Source organism: Brassica napus, chromosome A4, assembly GCF_020379485.1.
Source record: "Brassica napus cultivar Da-Ae chromosome A4, Da-Ae, whole genome shotgun sequence".
Taxonomy (NCBI): Eukaryota; Viridiplantae; Streptophyta; class Magnoliopsida; order Brassicales; family Brassicaceae; genus Brassica; species Brassica napus.
The window spans coordinates 13801080-13822384 of NC_063437.1; the positions used below are offsets into that span (position 1 = coordinate 13801080).

At 35.0% G+C, this 21305-nt stretch overlaps 4 protein-coding genes across 5 annotated transcripts; 2 read left to right on the top strand and 2 right to left on the bottom strand.

Moving 5' to 3' along the window:
- The first annotated feature begins 1012 nt into the window (after window positions 1–1012).
- LOC106446672 (serine/arginine-rich splicing factor RSZ22A) lies at window positions 1013–2474 on the top strand. Of its 2 annotated transcripts, none has more exons than XM_048777712.1 (6): window positions 1013–1133; window positions 1221–1309; window positions 1396–1484; window positions 1573–1822; window positions 1905–2030; window positions 2175–2474. In XM_048777712.1, exons 2-6 carry the CDS (start codon window positions 1221–1223, stop codon window positions 2206–2208), a joined length of 588 nt encoding a protein of 195 aa, XP_048633669.1. In that variant the 5' UTR covers window positions 1013–1133; the 3' UTR covers window positions 2209–2474. The 2 variants fall into 2 exon arrangements, with proteins under 2 accessions (XP_048633669.1, XP_013743902.1); XM_013888448.3 differs by having other exon boundaries at window positions 1014–1133; window positions 2172–2474.
- Window positions 2475–4263: 1789 nt separating this feature from the next.
- On the top strand, window positions 4264–8027 carry LOC125608018 (probable cyclic nucleotide-gated ion channel 14). The gene is made up of 7 exons (XM_048777713.1): window positions 4264–4685; window positions 4950–5493; window positions 5585–5797; window positions 6242–6543; window positions 6618–6729; window positions 6812–7048; window positions 7168–8027. Exons 1-7 carry the CDS (start codon window positions 4657–4659, stop codon window positions 7915–7917), a joined length of 2187 nt encoding a protein of 728 aa, XP_048633670.1. The 5' UTR covers window positions 4264–4656; the 3' UTR covers window positions 7918–8027.
- A 3393-nt stretch (window positions 8028–11420) lies between these two features.
- LOC106446670 (ubiquitin carboxyl-terminal hydrolase 19-like) lies at window positions 11421–15203 on the bottom strand. The gene is made up of 11 exons (XM_022718164.2): window positions 14840–15203; window positions 14303–14492; window positions 14126–14214; window positions 13952–14037; window positions 13710–13872; window positions 13513–13636; window positions 12936–13093; window positions 12740–12824; window positions 12435–12650; window positions 12301–12362; window positions 11421–12181 (listed from the first exon to the last, which is right to left on the bottom strand). The coding sequence occupies exons 1-11, from the start codon at window positions 15085–15087 to the stop codon at window positions 11677–11679; spliced, it is 1926 nt and encodes a 641-aa protein (XP_022573885.2). The 5' UTR covers window positions 15088–15203; the 3' UTR covers window positions 11421–11676.
- A 1590-nt stretch (window positions 15204–16793) lies between these two features.
- On the bottom strand, window positions 16794–18207 carry LOC111215054 (B3 domain-containing protein REM14-like). The gene is made up of 4 exons (XM_022718170.2): window positions 18012–18207; window positions 17651–17936; window positions 17308–17519; window positions 16794–17228 (listed from the first exon to the last, which is right to left on the bottom strand). Exons 1-4 carry the CDS (start codon window positions 18069–18071, stop codon window positions 16986–16988), a joined length of 801 nt encoding a protein of 266 aa, XP_022573891.2. The 5' UTR covers window positions 18072–18207; the 3' UTR covers window positions 16794–16985.
- Between the last annotated feature and the right edge of the window lie 3098 nt (window positions 18208–21305).

Here is a 21305-nt window from a genome sequence, read left to right on the forward strand (position 1 = left end):
TAGATATTATTGATTTTTCACAAACTAGTCTCTGTAATGAATAGATTGTCATGTTAGACTTTTTATTTTCGCATTGTGATTAATGGTTTGGTTGGTAATTTTAGCTTGATAACGTTTATAACTTCATGCACCTATATTCTCAATTTTTCGTAGTTAAAGTTAGAAACCTTTATTATCCGAACCAAAATTCAAAATAACCGAATCGAAAATATACCCCCCTGTCATAAATAACCTAACGGATCCTATTTTTCTAGAACATAAATAAACAAAAATGAATTAACATAATCGAACGGAAAACTGAAATGCTGAGAAACAGTCATATATATCAATATTAATATTTTTATGTTTCATTTTAAGTGTCATTGCAGAATAATTTTTTTTGTTACAATGTTATGTTATGATCTTAATGCAATTTTTTTTACTAATTTACTCCTACAAAAATTAGAAAACGGAAGAGGGTTCAGCTAATTTGTGTAGAACCGATCATGTGAAAACGATGTAACGTCTTCAACCGTCACATGAAAGGCGGACATACTCTTCATGTGTGCCACCATTTTTTTTGGGGTAAAAGTGCCACCATTTATTGCTCTTACACAATTATAATTCATGCACTATGAAATCTTCCAAAATTTGTGGTATTAAGAGGTTATTGGAAGATTAATTTATGTAGAGTGTAATGAATTTAAAAACAGATAAATTTTAAAAGTTAATTATGTGGATTCTGCAAATACATACTCTAATTTCATATTTTTCTAGCTTGTTGTATATTTTATGGATTTGTATTAGCTATTTTAAAATTCTGAAAATTTCAATAGAATCTCAAATGTAATGGAATCTCAAGATTTTATAATTTTCTTTTGCCATCTATCAAGATTTTATATTTTAAGAATTCATTTACCAATAATTCCATGTGCTTAAACAAATTTCACTGGGCCTTATCGTTTTGTTTTGTTTTAATCAAAAATTTCACTGGGCCTAACTGTTTTTTGATCAATGGAGGCCCATGTAAGCCCAAAATAAGGAACGAGGACTTTAAAATTGACATCCATCCCCATTCTTGAATCCGATAACCCTAATTTCACACGACCGAGGAGAAGCCGTCTCTCTCTTCTCACCACCGCCGAATTCTTCAGGTGATCTCTCTCTCTAATCCTTCGAATCTCAATTGGATCGAGATATTTGAATTGAAGTAGGTTTAATTTGATGAGTTGATTGAACAGATGTCGCGTGTGTACGTTGGTAATTTGGATCCGCGAGTTACTGAGCGTGAGCTCGAGGATGAGTTTCGTGTCTATGGAGTCATCAAGAGGTTACAATCTCATCTCATTGAAGTGGTTTTGAGATGTAAAGTTTGCATTTTTCATTCTTTTTGTTGTGTGTGTGTTTTATGTGCAGTGTTTGGGTTGCAAGACGTCCTCCTGGTTACGCCTTTCTTGATTTTGAAGACTCAAGGGATGCCCGCGACGCCATTCGTGATTTAGATGGTAGCAAGATGGATCTTTTGAATTGTTATGATGCAGCTGATATAGGTTATTATGTGGCTTTAAGAGTTTGATCTACTGTTTATGCTAGGCAAGAATGGATGGAGGGTGGAAGAGTCTCATAACCGTGGTGGTGGTGGAGGCCGTGGTGGTCGTGGAGGAGGTGATGGTGGCCGTGGCCGTGGCGGTTCTGATTTGAAGTGCTATGAGTGTGGCGAGCCTGGTCACTTTGCACGTGAGTGCCGCTCTCGTGGCGGCTCTGGGAGGCGTCGCAGTCCGTCTCCTCGTGGTCGCAGTCCTCCTAGATACAGAAAGAGCCCAACGTATGGAGAAAGGCGCAGGTTATTGCCCCCTCTCTTCTTTGTGACTTATCAATGGATCTAGCTCAGTGAACTGATTAACTTACTTGTCTTTTGGTTTCAGGAGCTACAGCCCTCGCGCAAGATCTCCTCCTCCTCCAAGGCGTCGCAGTCCTTCTCCTCGTGGTCGCAACTACAGTAGGTCACCCCCACCTTACAGAGGACGTGACGAGGTCCCATATGCTAATGGGTAAACTCCCTTCGGCTCCTGTTATTTACTTAAAATATAACTTCATATTATTATGCATATTGATCCTTCAGAGGCCTATATGTTAGGTGATAAATACAAAGTTCATGTTGCTGATAGAGGTTTATGTATTTGTTTATGCAGAAATGGTCTGAAAGATGTGCGCAGAAGCCGGAGCTGAGTGGTGAGGGATGGATGAGGAAACCTACTGTTTGCTTGCGACGTCAAGAGGACAGCTTAAGGAAAACTAGTATATGTATTTCACTAAAAGAATCATGTTTTTAGCTGTTGGGTGGATTTGGATATGCTTGCCTTCTTTTGTCTGCCGTGGTTATGTCTACCGTTAGGTAAAAGTATTTTTTAATATTCCTACTGAAGTTATTAAAAGACTTAAAAACATAAGTTCTGAGTGTTTTTGTTTTATTATGTCGAGGGTTCTTCCGTGTTTCTACTGCTTCATTGCTTATCTCTGCTTCTCTACTCTGCCTTGGGGCTTCTTCGTTGATTGATTGACCTGCAATGGCTTCTTCATAATAATTTACTGCATTGTGGATCATAATGTTTTTTTCGGATCTCTCTCTACTGCTTTGTTGCTATCTCTTCTTCTCTGCTCTGCCCAGAGGCTTCTTCTTAGATGATTGACCTGCAGTGGCATCTTCATTGTAGTTTACTACGTTGTGGATCTACTTGTTTCTGCTTCATTGCTATGCTCTTCTCTGCTCTGCCATGAGACTCCTTCATTAATTGATTGACATGCTGGCTACTTCATAATAGTTTTCTACGTTGTGGATCTTAACGTTTTCTTCGGGTCTCTACTGCTTCGTTGTTCATCGCTTCTCTGCTCTGCCCTGAAGCTTCTTCGTTAAATGTTTGACCTGCAATGGCATCTTCATAATGGTTTACTACTGTAGTGAATCTCTACTTGCTTCTACTGCTTCATTGCTTATCTCTGCTTCCCTGCTCTGCCCTGCCCTGAGGCTTCTTCTTAATTGATTGACCCCCGATGGCATGTAGTTTACCACATTGTGGATGACTACTTGCTACTGCTTCTGCTTCCTCGTACGTTTGAAAGCTTCGTCAGCTCTGATCCTACCTTCTTCAAAACTCCTCTGGCCTGAGAGTTTCTGAGCCGTTTCAACTTTCAAGCTTCATTTGTTACACACTGTGGCAGGTAGTTATTACGTTCCAGATGTATTCTTTGAAAGCATGATAGCTTTTGACCAATAGCATTATAAAATACTCTGTTTCAAGCCTGTTCTTTACAGGTTGGTGCAAGAAGTGTTTTCTTTTAATGGCACATACTCTAGTTTAGACCAGGTTTTATGCATGTCTTCTAGTAAAGTTGATCCGAGTGCAATGTAACATTTTTGTAACAAAGATTGTTTCGCTTGGTGTCTTTCTTTCGACCAAATCCTTTATTCCGACATACAAGAACCGAATTTCAGACAAGTCGTACAATCTGGAAAATTGTCTTAATGCATTTAATGCCAAAATACTCAAAAACTTATAAGACCTGTACCCGAATATGATATTTGAATACAAGCAACCAAACTCTGTTTTCATTCCTTTATTAACGAAAAGTTTTGGTATCACTGAAAAAAGAACAGAAATCCAAATATATTAATAAAATAGTTTTTGTCCTCTTTCATGCTTTTCTTGCAAATAAATCGGTCTATTCACATGGCCGGCTGATAAATGAGAAACGAATTTAGGAAATAAATCACAAACTGCCACTTGTTAGAGATACTCTCTCAATCATGTTGACTGAGGTATGATAAACCAGTATCCTCGTCTCATATATATGACATTTACTTTTCAATATCTCATTCCATTCTTACTCATATATGTTACTATATAACTTTGTAATGAAATCATTTGTTACCTTTTTCTGAAACCATAAGAGTCCAAATTCATCGAGTATATTACAAATAGTGAGCACAAACGATTCTTCCTTCAATAATCAAATTAATAAAATAACAACAAATCCGTTTAGTATGTTATAACCGCGTCATCGTATTAAATTAATCTTAATTGTAAATATTATTAAAAACTATTGAAAAGGGAAAATTCTAAAAAAGATTATTGAGATCCAAAGGCATCAGAAAACCTCCAGAAGAATTGATCTCATCTCTCTACCAAAATATATAATTTACATATTATATACAAATGGTTTTGTTCTCTACTGTTTTTCTTTAAAGTGGATTCATGAATCTTTCTACACAAAACGAGTATTGCTATTAGAATTTAGAGAGAACCGTCTTCTGCAGAAACTGTTGGTCATTGATCGTCTTTATATGCGTTAATGGAACGCACGTTCTCTCTCTCTTAAAAACATTTAAATTAATCAAAACAACCAAGTAGTAGTAGTCTTTCACTCGTTCTACATCTCCTAGGCAGAGAGCATAACGTGAGCTGTTTAATTAATCTCTCTCTTCTCCTTCTTCATCTTTTTTGTTCTTTCACGTGAAGTCAAACTCAATAAACTCTCTTACAGCCCATGAATGATCTCCTTCTCTCTCCCTGCCCTTGTCTGAACATGAAGAAGTCTGCTCAACATCTCATCCTCTGATTCGTTTCCCATTTGCCTAAACAAGCAAGAAGAAGAAGCTTCTGCTTCAACATTACAAACATGGAGTTCAAAAGAGACAATACTGTCAGGTTCTAGATTTTCATCAAAAACATCTTTTTAGAAAAATTAAATAAAAAAAAAGATTTAGATTTTTGGGTTCTCAAAAGTTGACTTTTGCAATCCCAATAAAGTTATGATCTTTTTTTTTGCCTTCTTAGGGTTACCTTTATGATTATTTTTTGTTCCTTTTGTTACAAGTTTCCTCTTGGATTGGACTAAGTCTCTGATTATTGATTTTTTTGATCTCATTGTTAAACCCCATTTCTTGTTGTTGTTTGTTTGGTCTGAAACAGATTCTATGGAGACGAGAAGCAAACCCTAGAAGTAACAGAGAAGCGTCTACCATTACCAATGTTCAAATCATCAGCAGCTCCATTTCAAAAACAAGAGTTAGGAACCTCAAAGAAGAGTATCTTCAAGATCCCTAGGTTCGGTAGATTCAAAGTCTTCCCGGAGAATTTCGAGATCGAGAGAGACAAGATTCTAGATCCTGGTGGTGACGTGGTGCTTCAATGGAACAGAGTTTTCCTCTTCTGGTGTCTCGTCGCTCTTTACGTAGACCCTTTGTTCTTCTTCCTATATTCAGTCAAACGCACCGGACGATCCTCTTGTATGACCACAGATTTGAATCTTGGAATCGTCGTTACTTTCTTCAGAACACTAGCGGATCTCTTCTACGTCTTGCACATTGTCATCAAGTTCAGAACGGCTTACGTGTCTCGTACTTCGAGAGTGTTTGGTCGTGGAGAACTTGTGAAAGATCCTAAGTTGATTGCTAGAAGATACTTGAGATCAGACTTCATCGTTGACCTCATCGCTTGTTTGCCTCTTCCTCAGGTATTGTATTACTACTCAAAAAAAAAAACCATTGACTTGGTTTCTATTAGAGAGTTTGAAAATGTGTATAATCAATTATTTTGATATGCAGATTGTTAGTTGGTTTATTTTGCCATCAATCAGAAGCTCACACTCAGATCATACAACAAATGCACTTGTCCTCATTGTTCTTGTTCAATACATTCCTAGGCTTTATCTCATTTTCCCTCTAAGCGCTGAGATTATCAAAGCTACCGGAGTAGTCACAACCACAGCTTGGGCCGGTGCTGCTTACAATCTCCTTCAGTATATGCTTGCTAGCCATGTGAGTCACTAAGTCCTCTCTCTAAGCAACTCACAAGAGCTTCACACTTAAGTCATATGCTAGTAAGATATAGTAGACACTGAGCTTCCTTCAAAGTAAACACATTATGTTATCCTTATACTGTTGAGAAAATCCGCGAATTAAACTCGAAGAAAGCAAAAGCAAAATAAATCAAATTCGATTGAGGAAAATACTCATATATAGTTTGTTTATTGATTTTCAGAACGAATAAATTATAATCCTAAGATTCGTATTTAAATTGCTAAAAAACCTGAGTTTTCTACAAAATCTGTTTTTTTAATCCTAAAAACTAAATGTGGTCTTTTATTGATGCACCGAGATTTAAATAACTTCTAAAATCAACATATGCATTCACCTAAGTTCAAAGGTTGGTTTTACTTTTATGTAATGTTATCCTTATGCATTCACATTGTTGTTGTGCAGATTCTAGGAGCGGCGTGGTATCTACTGTCGATACAACGGCAAGCTACATGTTGGAAAGCAGAATGTCATAAAGAATTTGCGCCTCTAGAATGTGTTACAGATTTTTTTGACTGTGGTACATTGCACAGACCAGACCGGAATAACTGGCAGAACATAACAGTTGTCTTCAGCAACTGTGATCCTTCGAATGATATCAAATTCACTTTCGGGATATTCGCGGATGCTCTAACCAAAAACGTGGTTTCTTCGCCGTTCTTGGAGAAGTATTTGTATTGCTTATGGTTTGGATTACAGAATCTAAGGTACATTCATTCCTCTTATCCATCGCTTACCTGTTTTTTTTTTTTCATTTCCTAACGTATCTTTCTTGTTAAAGTTCTTACGGACAGAATCTTGATACTAGCACCTCTGTTCTTGAGACCATGTTTGCTATCCTCGTGGCTATCTTTGGTCTTGTTTTGTTTGCTCTTTTAATCGGAAACATGCAGGTAAAATCTGAATCTTATTTCTTGTTATCATCGGTTAACAAGATCGAAAATGCTTGACTTATATTTTGTTTAATATATTTAGACGTATTTGCAATCGATCACTGTGAGGCTTGAGGAGTGGAGACTGAAGAGAAGAGACACAGAAGAATGGATGGGACATCGTCAACTACCGCAGGATCTTAGAGAACGAGTGAGACGTTTTGTTCAGTATAAATGGTTAGCTACTCGAGGAGTTGATGAAGAAACCATTCTTCATTCTTTACCAGCAGATCTTCGCAGAGACATCCAACGACATCTCTGTCTCGACCTTGTTCGTCGTGTAAGTGTATTCTATAAGGGACAAAGTCTCACTTCAGAACTCTGTCATTGTCAATTGGTTTTGAGTTGGAAGGTCATCTAACTTTATATATTTATCGTCAAAATAAATACATTTTTCAGGTACCACTGTTTGCGCAAATGGATGATCAGTTACTAGATGCGATATGTGAACGGTTAGTGTCATCTCTAAGCACACAAGGGAACTACATTGTACGTGAAGGTGATCCAGTGACCGAAATGCTCTTCATCATCCGTGGAAAGCTCGATAGTTCGACGACTAACGGAGGCAGAACCGGTTTCTTCAACTCAATCACACTCAAACCAGGAGAGTTCTGTGGAGAAGAGCTTCTTGCATGGGCATTGCTTCCAAAATCAAAAGTAAACTTACCATCATCTACAAGAACGGTGCGAGCTTTAGAAGAGGTTGAAGCCTTTGCATTACAAGCAGAGGATCTCAAGTTTGTTGCTAACCAGTTCAGGCGTTTACATAGCAAGAAGCTGCAACACACATTCCGTTATTACTCTCACCAGTGGAGAACATGGGCTGCTTGTTTCGTACAAGTGGCTTGGAGACGGTATAAGAGAAGAATGGTGGCTAAGAGTCTTAGCTTGGCTGAGTCATTCTCATCTTATGAAGAAGAAGAAGCTGTTGCGGTTGCAGCTGAGGAGATAATGAGCCAACAAGGAGAGAGACAGAGCAGTAATCCATCGCGTCATTCTACTTCTATTGGGAAACCACATTTTGCTGCAACGATACTTGCTTCGAGGTTTGCTAAGAACACGAGGAAGACGGCTCATAAGTTGAAGGACGTTGAGGTACCTATGCTTCCTAAACCGGATGAACCTGATTTCTCTGTGGATGGAGATTAACCCGTTTTGATATTAATCAAAATCTATTTAAAGTTAGAAAACCAGTTTGTTAAATATCAAAACTTTGCTGCTTGAAGTTTATTTCAAAAATCGGCAGCAGTTTGTATAAATACAGACTACACATCTGACTTTTTTTAATATTCAGATTCGAGATTTTTTTAATTAATTTTTGTATAAATTATATTTGGATCAAACAAAAATGTTATAATGATCTGTATACATTAAGTTTAAATTGAATTAATAAATGAATAACAAACGGCCAATAAAAATAAAGAAAGCTAAAAAACAACCTATTTAGAACTGATTCTTTCATCGACAACACAGTAAAAACTCTATAAAAATAATAGTATAAAAATTATAACACCTCATTTGTTCCAAAAAGATGTATATTTTAGAATTTTTACTTTTATTAAAAAAATATATTAAATTTTAGTTACCAATATAATATTTCCTTAATTAACTTTTCTCTACGATTGTTAACCAATAGAATACTAATAAATACTATTATGTTTTTTGAAATCTACAATTTATCATTAATTAATACATTAAAATATAATTTGTTTTTTAAACAATTATTTTTTCTGCAACATGTATTTTTGGAATGGAGGAAGTATTTTATAAATAAATTAATCATAAAATTTCAGATAATTTAACATGTTCTTATGTAAAGTAAGAATAATAATTGTTTTTACAGTTAATATGTTAAATAAATTTTATAATCGTGTTTTTCACATTATCCTACTATATAAAAGGAGTTAAATCCTAGCCTCCTAAGCCTTGCCACATGAACAAAATAATCAGAACCAACCATTATGCCATGTCATTGTGGACTGGACTTAAAAAAAAAAAAACCAACCATTAAAATATGCGAAGAGTCACGGTTTAACCCGGTTCAACTCCAGTTACATCATAATAAAACAATGCATGCATTGATTGTTGATTATTAGTCTTCTAGCTACCACATCTTTGCCATCCTAAATCAAAATATATTTTTACAACTTTAACTTGCCCCATACTTAATATTCTTATAGCTGGTGAACAATTTAATTTTTAGGAAATCGTTATATTTCATGCCAAAAATGCCTACTGTATTCATTGAAAATTAAATAACATATATTCTACCATTAGGATCAAGAACTCTAATCTGAAGACCATATATTCATCCCCTCTCACTCTGAAAAAACCACCACCGCCAACCGTTCAAGATTTTGTGTAAGTCAATATTTGAATGTCACAATTTTGTCAATTTCTTGGCATAAGTGATATGTTTAAGAGTTGGATAGTTAAGTCCGTATGCGGTTGGGGACGTGGGGTTTGGCTCACCTTCCACTGTTTATTTTCAATTGTTTTAATAATAGATTCATATTGATAATCTGTGCGAACAAACGTATAAGATTTTAGTTGGTTAAGATTAAACATAGACCGACAATCTTCCGTCTTTAGCTATTGGTCTCCGCCAAAAAAATTTGATTTAATATAATAGTTCCTGCCTGCTAAGCTACTACAATTGTAGTTCACATCTATCGGTCATATAAAATATTTAGTTTTTTTTTGGCTTTATAAGATTTTAGTTTGTAATTAATCTCATGGTTCCATTTTATCAGTTGAGACTTTTTTCACTATGTTTTATTATCAACCATTTCACTTTGCCTAACATTTAAATATTCTTTCCTTTATTTAAGGATTGATTGTTCCTCAATACCATGGTCAAACCAACCGCCAAAGATCCTCCGCTTATGGGAGGAATTTTGAATTTACAAGTACATTTTTGAATCAAAAACATTATTAGTATTGATATATTAATTTAATACTTTAATCCAAAACTTTAATAAAACAAATATAAAATACAAATTATGTTTTATATATATATATATATATATTTTTGACTATTTACATCTTATTAAATTTGAAGTGCACAAAAAAAAGAAAAGTTACATCTTATTTGATAAGATTCCAAATATGTAAATGAAATGCTACGTTTTGATTTTTGTTTATTGCTACGAAACGTTTTAAAAACTTGGGAAAAGGTAAAAATACAAACGACATGACCGGCCACTCCTTTTCCCCCGGTTTGCAAGAATCTAATTGAGTTGCTTAATATTTGTTCCAAATTAATATATAGTTCCATCATAATCATAAATTAATAATCTATCTCTATATAATTTTATATAAGTACTAAATAAAAATATTTTTATTCATTTTATAGTTACAAAACTCTAATAAAACAAATATACACATTATTAGTAAAATATGTTTTTTATTTAAAAATACAAATTATGAAAGAAACTACAATTAGTTCTTAATAAAAAAATCATGCTGCCAACTGTATCAACAGATTCGTCATTCACCCTTATAAGACACATATAGGAATAATTAAATACTTTGGCAAAAAAAAAAAAACATTTTGAAGATTCTTAGATGATGATCGTTTTCTATACAAACATGCGGCACCTCTTCACCATTGTTTTAAGAGTCATTCTTGGGTTCACCCCCTAGGGTGAACCTCTAGGTTCACCAACCAATAGGATTTCATTATTTCAAATTCGATATCTTTTAAAAAAGGAAACAAAATATTCTCAAATTATATTATGTTTTTAAAATAAATAAGTAAAAAAAGATAATAGTTACAGAAAAAAGAATTAAAAAAATATATATTTTTAATGTTCTCAACAAAACACTAAACCCTAAATCCTAATCCCTAAACCCTAAATCCTAAACCCTAAACCTTTGGATAAATCCTAAACCCTTGGGTAAACCCTAAACCCTTGGGTAAACCCTAAACCCTTGGATAAATCCTAAACTCTAAATAAAAAACACTAAAACCCTAAACTCTAAACGCTTGAATGTTTTAGTGTATAGTGATTTTGATTTAGAGTTTAGGATTTATCCTAGAGTTTAGAGTTTATCCAAGGGTTTAGGGTTTAGGATTAAAGGTTTAGGGATTATAATTTAGGGTTTAGGGTTTAATGTTATGCTGACGACGTAAAATATTTTTTTTTTGTAATTATTACTATTTTTTTTACCTTTTAATTTTAAAAACATAATATAATTTGACAATATTTTGTTTCTTTTTTAAAAGATATCGAATATAAAATAAAACAATCATATTGCTTGGTGAACCTAGAGGTTGGACCTAAGAATAAGTCTTGTTTTAATCCCAGGAAAACGCGTAGAAATCTATTAACACAAATATTAACATACTTTAATTAAATATGTAATCCGCGCGGAGCGCGGACACCAGCTCTAGTTCTTATAAAATTAGTTAGCATAAAAAGTATATGCATCGTACATATGTGTTAAGGACAATTATGAATGGATTCCGTTGTGCCAGTTAGAGAGTTTTAGAGAAAACTTTAAGTAATTTCAAATAATTTAAATAAAAAATATGGGCATGGGCGTAACTATAATAATTGTTTTACCTAAATATGAAATCATGCTTTGAACCTCATTTGAATACTAGAAAAAAAAGTCTATCTGTGAGCTACATTTTTTTGGTCCAACAATCAGAGTTTGATTTCTGTATTTTCCAAACCAAAACAAGCACAAAGGTATCACTGAGTTCGTCCTCCACTAATCGTTCTTGCTATAAGAGTTTCGGGTTCAATGGTAAAATCTATTTAAACAGACAAATAAAGTCAAAAGAATAACTCACTACGTACTTCCGGATCCTGAAGTTTCTATATCTCACACATGACTAAGTATCCTTCAGGCACCACAAGTCGCAGCGGCTAAAACAAATTTGCCAGCATTATTGTTAAGTTAGAAGCTCCCTTGTTTATCTTCACCATCCTTTTGGATTGATTCAGCATTATCAATCATCTCAGTGTCTGAATCCTCTTTCTCTCTGTGTTTGGACTCTGTAGTAGCAGACAGAGATGAATTAGTAATGTCCGAACAAGGAGAATCAACGGCCTGATTTTCAACCGTTGGATCTTCTTTCCCATTTGCTACTGCTGCTTCTTGATGATCTGTTCCAGAATCATGTTCCATGTCAATAGAAGGGTTTGATTCAGAATCTACTGTATCAACCCTTTCAGCAACTTCAGAGACAGTGGATGATGCCGAAGATGATGAATCTTTTTTGCACTCAGGGTTTTCTGAATGTGAGATGATGCCGTTGCACATCGAAGACACACTGGCACCATTTGTTCCCGCCCCGGAACTCTCAACAGAGCCATCTTCGCTAGCCTCTGTGTCTAATGTATCTGTTTTCTTGTCGTCTTGAACTTCTTCTGATCTAAGACTTGGTGGTCTGGCCTGAACCCTGCACCAACCAACAACCAACATAAAGAAACCATAATCTGTTAAAGCTGATTCTCTTAATACAAGAGGAAATATATATTTTTCTTGTCAACAAAATAGTTTATAAAGTCAAGGCTCTACCTGCTGTAGAGAAGCATGTATGCTCGTTGAGAAAGGACATCTTCTAGTTCAACTTTCTCCACCTGCGAGTATTTTGAGACGAGATCAGAACATTTATGAAACATAACAAGAGCTGATAAAAAGATGATTCCTACCTCAGAATCGTCTATTCTATACCAGTCTCCTCGGAAGTCCTTAACGTAGCAGATGTAGTGGCCGAAAAATGAGGCATTCAACATATCTAAATGGACAATCACAGCGTAGAGTTTGTATACATCTGATCTTTCTCCTCCTCCACAGCTCATGTAAGGTCCAAGATCAAATGTCTCTGGAAAACTAATTCTTTTGTTCAGTTTACCAAACCTCCCACCCTGTACATAGTTTTGGATTTATTAGACAACCAACGTTAAGAGGAACAGGCAGACGCAAAGAGACTAACTGAGAGGAATGTGGCTTAAACCTGGAATCTTTTTAAGGCAACTGTAAGTATATTAGGAGCAGAACGGATTGAAAGGCGCTTACATGCCTTCACGTAATCATTGCATCTGGAAAAGAGAGATTAAGACTTTTAGAGACATTGTCCACTCACAAGATAAGTATATCAACCATGATTCTGTTTAGGAAAAACTAAGGCTGTAGAAGGAATATACAAATACCTATCACACTTGTAAAGGTTATCTCCCTGAAGCCATTCTTTAGCTGTGAACTGATCGAGACATTCCTCTAATGATACCGCATCCCCGTGGATCTCAACGGTTAAGTCCATCATATTTTCGTATTGGTCAGAAACATTACTGCAAACAGTACACTGGACCTGCAAAGATCAAATAAAAAAGCTTAGCAAATGAATACAATACAAAAGAGCGTTACGTTGGATAAATAAGACAACTAAAGGGAGTATCTGACATCTTCAGTAAAGCCAACCAGATCGGACAAAAAGAGTACAAAGGCAGTTGAGATCATGATTACACACAGAGTACAGTTATGAAACATAAATTTCATTTTATGAGACACCATTGTCATAGGATAAGTCTCCATTCCCTCACATTACAAGCCTCTTAAGAATAGATTAATAAGATAGATCCAATCCAGCCCCTAGGCTTACCTGATTTAAACTTATTACCTAGTAACCCAATGATTCAAACATGAGACTTAACATTATCTTTATTGTATTAAAGTTAACAGGTACATCATCGCATTACTTATCGTGCTACTGGGATTAGGAAACATCACCTGCGACTGAAGGAGACCGCCAAATATGTATTGTATAAGGGTTGTTTCTTGAGCACGAGGAGGCACCACCTTTTCTCCACCGAACTCGTCAAGGCAAACAGATTGCATCATGTCAATCACAAACCTGAAGTTTATAAAAGCATTAGCTGATAGATTGACAGTAACTTCACCAGCGAGTAACAATAAAAATTGCTGACCTCATCAACTCATGAGCATCTTCCTGTCTCCCATACCCAAGATTTCCACCAATGTTTGGTAACCGTGAAATAATGTTCATTGGTGAAAAAGGAAACCGGCTTATGTTTGCTCTTTCGAGATGAGTTTCAAACTCGCAGAGAAAGCACCAATCATTGCGCCTGCCTGTCAAAACAAACCACAGACTCAAAGTTCAATTGAGGAGCTGTGAAGCATTAACATTCCCTTTTGAATAGAAACTTACATTCTCTCTTGTGGCCTCTCTCTAGTAGGTACGCAACGAGAGGGCGTGTCCAGGAAAGGCATTGCAGAACCACATTAGCAAAACAACTGAAACAAGATTAACAAGATCAGACTGAAGCATACAAAAATAACAATTTGCTTTGAAGCTAAACTATAAACACAGAAGAACGCAAACCTGTTTCCACAATTGGTGAGCCCACAAGGAGCCAAACCAGGTTTGTCCCAGTTAAAGTACTGAACAAAAGTTTCGTATGGGAAAAGAACCTGCAGACAGAACACAACAGACTTGTCACAATCAGAACTATCAAGAAGAAGAGTGTCAACATCAGATGAGCAAAAGATGAGACATTACGTCTCCTGGCTTGATGATTTGGCTCAGCTTAGGAGACAATGCAGTTTTAGACGCAGAGCCATTCCCAAACAGAGAAGCTTTCAAACCGAGATCATCTCTTCTCCCCGGTGATGAGCCATTAGTAGTCTTAACCACCTTGCATTTTAGTTTATGCCCCGCGTTCCAGTCTGACCTTTGGCACTCCGCAGAGCTAGTAACAATAACGAGAGAATAAAGGAAACGAATTTAAAAACAGAAGTAGTAAAGCATCCTGAATATCAAAACTTTAAGACAAAGCAAGACTGTCCTGTCGCAACATTATAAAAAAGCATTGATAATTTATAGCAAACAAAAACATAAATATCAACACTTTCGAAAGCAAGACTGTTCTGTAATAACTTTGGAAAGCACAATGTAAAACAAGTAGTAATGATGACTTATAAGGTCAACGACGGCTTCTTTTCAGACAATCTTGTTCTGTAATAACAATTAGTAACGACAATGTTCCAATTGTGAATCCAAAAAACCCTAATTTGGAATCAAGGGAGGTGATGATACCAGTAACGAACGGATTTGCAGCGAGAGCACTTCTTGGTGGTGAGATTCCCACAGACGGAGCACTCAGACGCGTCGGGAACCATGAAATCTCGGCGGAGGTCGCTGTCGGAGCCGCCGCCGCCGCCGACCTCGAAGTACTTGGCGGCCGTGCGTTTGACAAAGAAGAGGAGAGCGAAGGAGAGGAGGAAGAGGGTGAGGACGAGCTGCGTGAAGGAATTGAGATCCCAGGTCAATCCAACTTGGTGCATCTAATACCCTCTAACATCGATCTCCAAGCTTAGCTTCTTCCTCTTTCTCAGATTCGATTCGGAGATGCCGAGGGAATCTCCTCTGCTTTTCTTTTTATACTCTGTTTTGTTTACAAGTTTAACAAGATTGGGCCTCATAAATCTTGTCATTACATTTATTTTCTTTTACTCTATTTATTTTCTTTTCTAAATTCATTTGATTTAATATATCAAAATTAAACCCATTTTATGGATCATTTAGCTAGGTTTTATTTATAAATTATACCATTAAATATTTGAAATATATATATATAGTAATATAGTAAAACCAATTTCTAACTGATTAATTCATAATATTACTATATACTATAAACATAACTAAATTATGAAACCACATAATAAATATAGTTAGTTAATTTAATAATTTTATCAGTTTTATAAATTTAAAACAAAATTAAAGATATACACATAAAACGTAAATTCATGTATTTTAAACATATCTAAATTTAGAAATGTGAATAATATAAAAAATCAATATTTAAAATTAATATCACCTAGCTTGTAAAATATAATATATCAAATATTTAAAATAGATTGATATATTTTAATTTGATAAAATAAATTTTAAAACTAGTTAATACTTTTATTATTTAATTATATAGTGAGACAAATTACAATTCATGTATAAAATTGCAGTTTTTGCAGATTATTATATTAAACATGAGAATATTTAAACTATTATAAAACAAGTTAAAAATATTAATTCAATATTTATAAATATTAAATCTTACACTAATGAAAAAATGCATTAAATAAACGGATTATCCAATTTTGACTATCACATAATTATAGTGTTTAGAGAAATTCTCTAACCTAGTCATTTTAAGTTTTTGTCACAAAAATAGCATTCAATAAAGAAAATGATCAAAATAAGTTTTGTAAAAATGTATTGTTATCCTAGGGTTAACTAATCTAAACTTAGGGTTTAAAGTTTTTTTTAACACTGATTTATTATGATATTACAATTATGAGAAAGATTACATAGACGTTCCGACAACTGACAATCCTACCTGCCTTATAAAGACATACACCTGACTGCATCACCTGAGCCGTCTTACGAAGATCACGCATGACCGAGTTTACTTGCACCTTGTTGAAGCCGAGTTTACTTGCACCTTGTTGAAGATCTCTTGTATACATTTCCTCTGTAGCCTGCATAATTGTTTAATAAATCGCTTTCTTCAGGAATTGAAACTTGGATCTGCTGGTGTAGAAGCATTAATCAACTCTTAGTCAAACCATTGGACTAAGAAAGCTTCCACATAGTTTAGAGTTAAGCGGTGAGGTTTTGGGATAGGATTTCAAAATTTTAAAAATAAAAATAAAAATAAAAAATTTTCAAAATAAAAATCGCTATTTTGATCATTTTCTTTCTTGAGAGCTATTTTTGTGACAAAAATTTAAAAGTGTTATTTTAGAGAATTGATCTCAAATTTATATAAAGTTCTAAATTTAGTTATAAAATTATCAAAAACGTGTATATTATACAGTTTGGACTTCAAGTTCAAGTACATCAATCATATGAAGGAAAAACCTTTTCCTAGGTGTGGTAACAAGCTGGTATATTAGTAAATACTAATGTCCTGGTATATTAGTAATACTAATGTCACCTTAAGGTCTATAACGTTGACTCTCTTTGAAATGAGAGCATCTTCAGACTAGAGTTAGTCACATAACATTCATATATTTCACACCGTAATGGCCCAAGGTTTCCCACGGGAAACATGTACTTAATATACTACAATAGTGCAACGGAACCTTACTAGTAAGGCCAATCATTGATTAATGTCTTTGGCACTTAAACAAAAGACAAACACATTAAACTCATATACAATTTCATTTAGTTGCTAACTTTTCACCTAGGAGCATAACTTAAGCACACAACTCGTGTTTCCATCCCAAATCAGCTTGAACATGATCGGTTCACCTATCTTCAAAAAGTTAGCTTTGAAGAACTTTTTCCAGCCTCCTATCATTCTTATTCTTTTACCATTGCACTCAGACCTCAGATCTGTAGACCACTTCACACCGTTTTTATCCAGCAGAGCCAATTTAGTTTTCGCATTGATACCACTGTCCTTCGTGAAAGCCATGGGAAGATACTGCGACAAAGATTCAAACGAAAGGTTCAGTATCGAGAGAGTGTAAAGAAGACAAATGACTTGGATTGACAAAACTGACCAGTCTAGAGTTTTTGAAGTCCGAAGGCTTGACAGTCAATGTCACAAATCCACCCTTTTTATCTTCTCTTTCTATACGTTCCAGTGAGCTTATGTGGTTGCTATCTTCATCGCTTTCCAGTCTGTCATATCGAAGGTTCGAAGGCGTGACATTAGCCACAAAACAAGAGGACTCTGCTTCTTCTCTTTTTGGGTTCTTCTTTTGAATCTTCTCTGAAAAAATAACAGAAGAAGATTAATCTCACATGGAAAAAGTCAATATTGTTACTTGAACACATCTCTTGTTAAAAATATATGTCTCAGACACACAGCGTTAGAAAAGAGACAGAACACAAAGAACTGACCGAGGTTGTTATCTTGGTCTATACACGATCCATATTGAATCTCACAACAACTGGGTCCGAGCAGTGTCACGTGGAAAGACATGTCTTTCTCTTGTCTGAAAATGACAATGTCACCAACTCGTAGATCATGTGCAAGAGCAAACTCTTTCCAACCTTCAGTGAGTCTCCGGCCATCTTCTATATTCACTTTCCAGGTCATCTCCGACGCCTCTGATCTCAGCTTCGCCGTATTTTTATGATCGTTTCTTCCTTCCATATGCTTGGAGAAGAAAGCTACAGGAATTTTCTGAAGCAAATACCAAATCAGAGAGAGAGAGACATGTCTAGAAAATGAAGAGAGAGACAGAGAGAAAGAGTGTACCAAGTGGGTGTGGAAGCCAGGAAGAAGAGGCTGAAAGAAATGTTTATTTGCCATTCTCATAATCTTGAGTAACACTAGAAAGGAAAGATGAACAGTCCTTACCCAAACCCTTGACTAGATAGAAGCTTTGAAACTTCAAATCACAGAGATGATCGTCTTCTAGCTCCTCCTCGAGTCGAGTGTGTCGGGAAAGCTTAATTCATTTTTCTAATGGGCTTTTGGGCTTATGAAATTTAAGATTTTTAATCTTTGTAATTTGTAAACACATTTTATTCCAGTTGTTTTTTTTTGGGTTTATGACGCTTTTTGTCTTGTAATCATAAACCAACATATGGTCGTAGAATGTTTTTGTTCTCGTAGTGGTCGAAAGGGTACAAGGATGTTCAGTTGGGTAGCGTAGGATCCAATGAAGTGTACCTAAGTGATACTAGATCGCATCTTATCCTTGTGGTTGAATTATCTCGAGGTTAAATTAATTGTATTTCAATGTTGGTTAATGAAAATTGAAGTTGAGCTAAAAAAAAAAATCATAAACCAACATAAGAGCATCTCTATCAACGAGTCCTTATGTAAAATAGAGTTTTCATATGATAAATTTTTACAAACCTATTAGAACCCATATGACACTTAAAAACTACTCCCTCCGTTCCTAAATGATCCATGTTTTAGAAAAATATTTTGTTTCTAAAAGATCCATTTTTTACATTTTCAATGTATGTAATAATGGCAAATTGTAAACTTCAAAAACATTAATTGTGTTTACTGAATTTTGATTGGTCAAAAATCATAGGAAATAGCTAAACACAGAAAATAATACATTTATTATCAAATTTTAAGTGTTTTCTTAATAAGTGTGAAAATTCCAAAACATGGATCATTTAGGAACAGAGGGAGTATAGATTAACAAAATTTATATTTTATTTAATTACAATTTACTAAAATATTAATATATTTTTTGTTTAAGAAACTCTCGGAATTCTCATTGATAATGTTGTTCAAGGCATGTTTGGAGATGCTTGGCTCAAAGTTTTGAGAACCCCCAAAATATTATATTTCTTGTTTAATGTTTTGTTGAGAATTTAGTATGAGAGTGCTCTAATCGGTGTTATAAGTAGAGTTGGGATAAAAAAGAGAGAGAAAACTCTAACTTCTCACTAAAAAGAGGCTTTAGAAATTGGTTGTTTACGGTGGCCGGTGGCTTTTGCATCGTGGTTATCAATTTTTGCTGGTCTGTTCTCTGGTGTTCTTTGTTTCTTTGGTCTTTCCAGCATAGTTGGCTCCTTAAAGGTGCATGTCTGGTTTTTTGGGTTCCGGTATCACACCTTTTGTTTGGTGGATGACTGGCTTTGTCTATGGGGCCGTGCCGTCTTTTTCGGCGGTGGTCGCCGGCTTTTAGTTCCGGGAGTGAAGGTTTCTAAAACTTCGCATTGTCGGTGGCTCTGTTTCTCCCAGGTCGATTTGAAGCTTTTCGATGGACGGAGATCTGTCAGCACAAGCATGGTGGGTGTATTGGTGTTTCTCGGATGAGATCGCGACTGGTCGATGCTTTCCGTGGAAGGATGGTTTGGTGTTGAAGGGAGGCACGATGTGATTCCGTCTCCGGTGATTCGCTGTAAAACGTCGGTGAGTGTATCCGGAGGTGGTTTCTCGAAACAACGATGACGTGTGAAGAGTAGGGTAACGTGTGTTTCCTCGCAATTGAGGTTTCAACGCGTGGTCAAGCCATGTTCTTATTTCGACACGTGATGCACGGAGCGTCTCATGGGTTTAGGTTTTTAGAGTTTTGGGTTTTTAGGTGTAGTAATTGTGATCCATGTCGGGTGGACTGATGGGCTTGACTCCCAAATGTTTGTTCCTTTGCTTGTCTTTCTTTGGATTTTATGTAGTTTCTTTTTCGAGTTTTAGTTGCTTTAATAATAATATTAGTAGATGGCAAAAAAAAAAGTAAAACTGAGATTTAAATGTTTATTTGCGGTTCCCGTTTGATCTGTTGCGTGGCGGGTGCAGATCGAGTCTAATTTAAATGGACGGATGGTTGAATTTGATTTACAGTATCTACTAAAAAATTGTAAAAAAAAGACAGTAAAAATTATATAATTTTCATTATAAATATATTATTATATTATTTTTTATAACAATAATGATTTTATTAAAAATTATATTATCTGCGGGTTCCGCTGCTTGCAAATCTGGACATGATTTTTCTTCGAGTGTTATGAAAGTCAAAATTTTAATCAAGAAAAATTGACCGGGTCGGCGGATGGACTAGCAACCCCAGCTCTAGTTACAAGAGTGGTGCTCTTTGGTTTGTGGTAGGGGGATTTTAAGAGATATTATGCAATGGAGAAAACGAGAAGGTTCTCCTTCAACACAGCAGAAACTGATCAAGGAGATTGACAAGGCCATGAAGAACAGATGTAGCTCGCGCTGAGGAAGCTGGGAGACACTCGGTTTGAGGAAGGGCTACACGACTGGCTAGCCTCAAGACCAAACAGTTGATGATTTTATTGTTTCATAGTCTGTAAAAAGTTAACTTTCAATTCTTGATCGCATCACTCGGATGTAACAACGTTTTTTTTTTTGAATAATTTAACATTCACTAGATATTGACCCGCGCGATCGCGCGGGTGTTTGATTTCAATTTGTTTTATTAACGTTGAAATCTTGTTTTATAAAAAGTTATATATTTATAAAAATTAACTATATCTAGTTTTAAAATAATCAAATAATTTAAAGTTAATATTTACAAACCAAAGTACCTTAAAAACAAATTACCAGAATTCTTTTTTTTCTAAAATTTAAAAATTGTCTGAATTATTCAATTTTTTTCCATAAACTCGAAATGTTCTAAGATTTTATTTGAAAATGTAATTTCTGACTTTTAACCCGAATTAACCAAAGAAACATAATCAAACTGTAAATAATGAGATCCAAAATTATCTTAGATATTAGCCGGTTCCTAACTTTGTTACCCAAATCAAACCGAAAATAGAAAAAAATCAAATTTTCTCAATAACGCTTATGTGTCTCTCTGATAAATGATCATAAATTTTTATAACTAAAGAACCGAAGAACAAAAGAATAGAAATAAAAACGAAACTGAAGGGTGATAAATCGTTTACACTATTAAAGGGAACTGATTTGGTTGGTTTTAACTAATGGTTAGTGATTTTCTTAAATACAGTTCGGTTGTTAATGGAAAGGAATATTATTTAGTATAATAGATAGATGCTTCACGGTTAATGCTATGTTTTAAATGATATGTTTTAATTTAATGACATTCTATAAAGGTCA

Bases quoted from the DNA above. Each gene is read 5' to 3' on its own strand.
- LOC106446670 (XM_022718164.2), bottom strand. From the start codon at position 15,087: ATGCACCAAGTTGGATTGACCTGGGATCTCAATTCCTTCACGCAGCTC. The intron at 14,493-14,839 runs GTATCATCACCT...TATTGTTACTAG, and splicing joins TGCAAATCCGTTCGTTACTG to CTCTGCGGAGTGCCAAAGGT. The intron at 12,363-12,434 runs GTAGGAATCATC...AAATACTCGCAG, and splicing joins ATAGAATAGACGATTCTGAG to GTGGAGAAAGTTGAACTAGA.
- LOC125608018 (XM_048777713.1), top strand. From the start codon at position 4,657: ATGGAGTTCAAAAGAGACAATACTGTCAG. The intron at 4,686-4,949 runs GTTCTAGATTTT...GGTCTGAAACAG, and splicing joins AAAAGAGACAATACTGTCAG to ATTCTATGGAGACGAGAAGC. The intron at 6,544-6,617 runs GTACATTCATTC...TTCTTGTTAAAG, and splicing joins TTTGGATTACAGAATCTAAG to TTCTTACGGACAGAATCTTG.
- LOC106446672 (XM_013888448.3), top strand. From the start codon at position 1,221: ATGTCGCGTGTGTACGTTGGTAATTTGGATCCGCGAGTTACTGAGCGT. The intron at 1,310-1,395 runs GTTACAATCTCA...TTTTATGTGCAG, and splicing joins GTCTATGGAGTCATCAAGAG to TGTTTGGGTTGCAAGACGTC. The intron at 1,485-1,572 runs GTAGCAAGATGG...TGTTTATGCTAG, and splicing joins CGCCATTCGTGATTTAGATG to GCAAGAATGGATGGAGGGTG.
- LOC111215054 (XM_022718170.2), bottom strand. From the start codon at position 18,071: ATGAGAATGGCAAATAAACATTTCTTTCAGCCTCTTCTTCCTGGCTTC. The intron at 17,520-17,650 runs GTCAGTTCTTTG...TTATTTTTTCAG, and splicing joins AGACCAAGATAACAACCTCG to AGAAGATTCAAAAGAAGAAC. The intron at 17,229-17,307 runs GTCAGTTTTGTC...TCTTTGTCGCAG, and splicing joins ACTTCAAAAACTCTAGACTG to TATCTTCCCATGGCTTTCAC.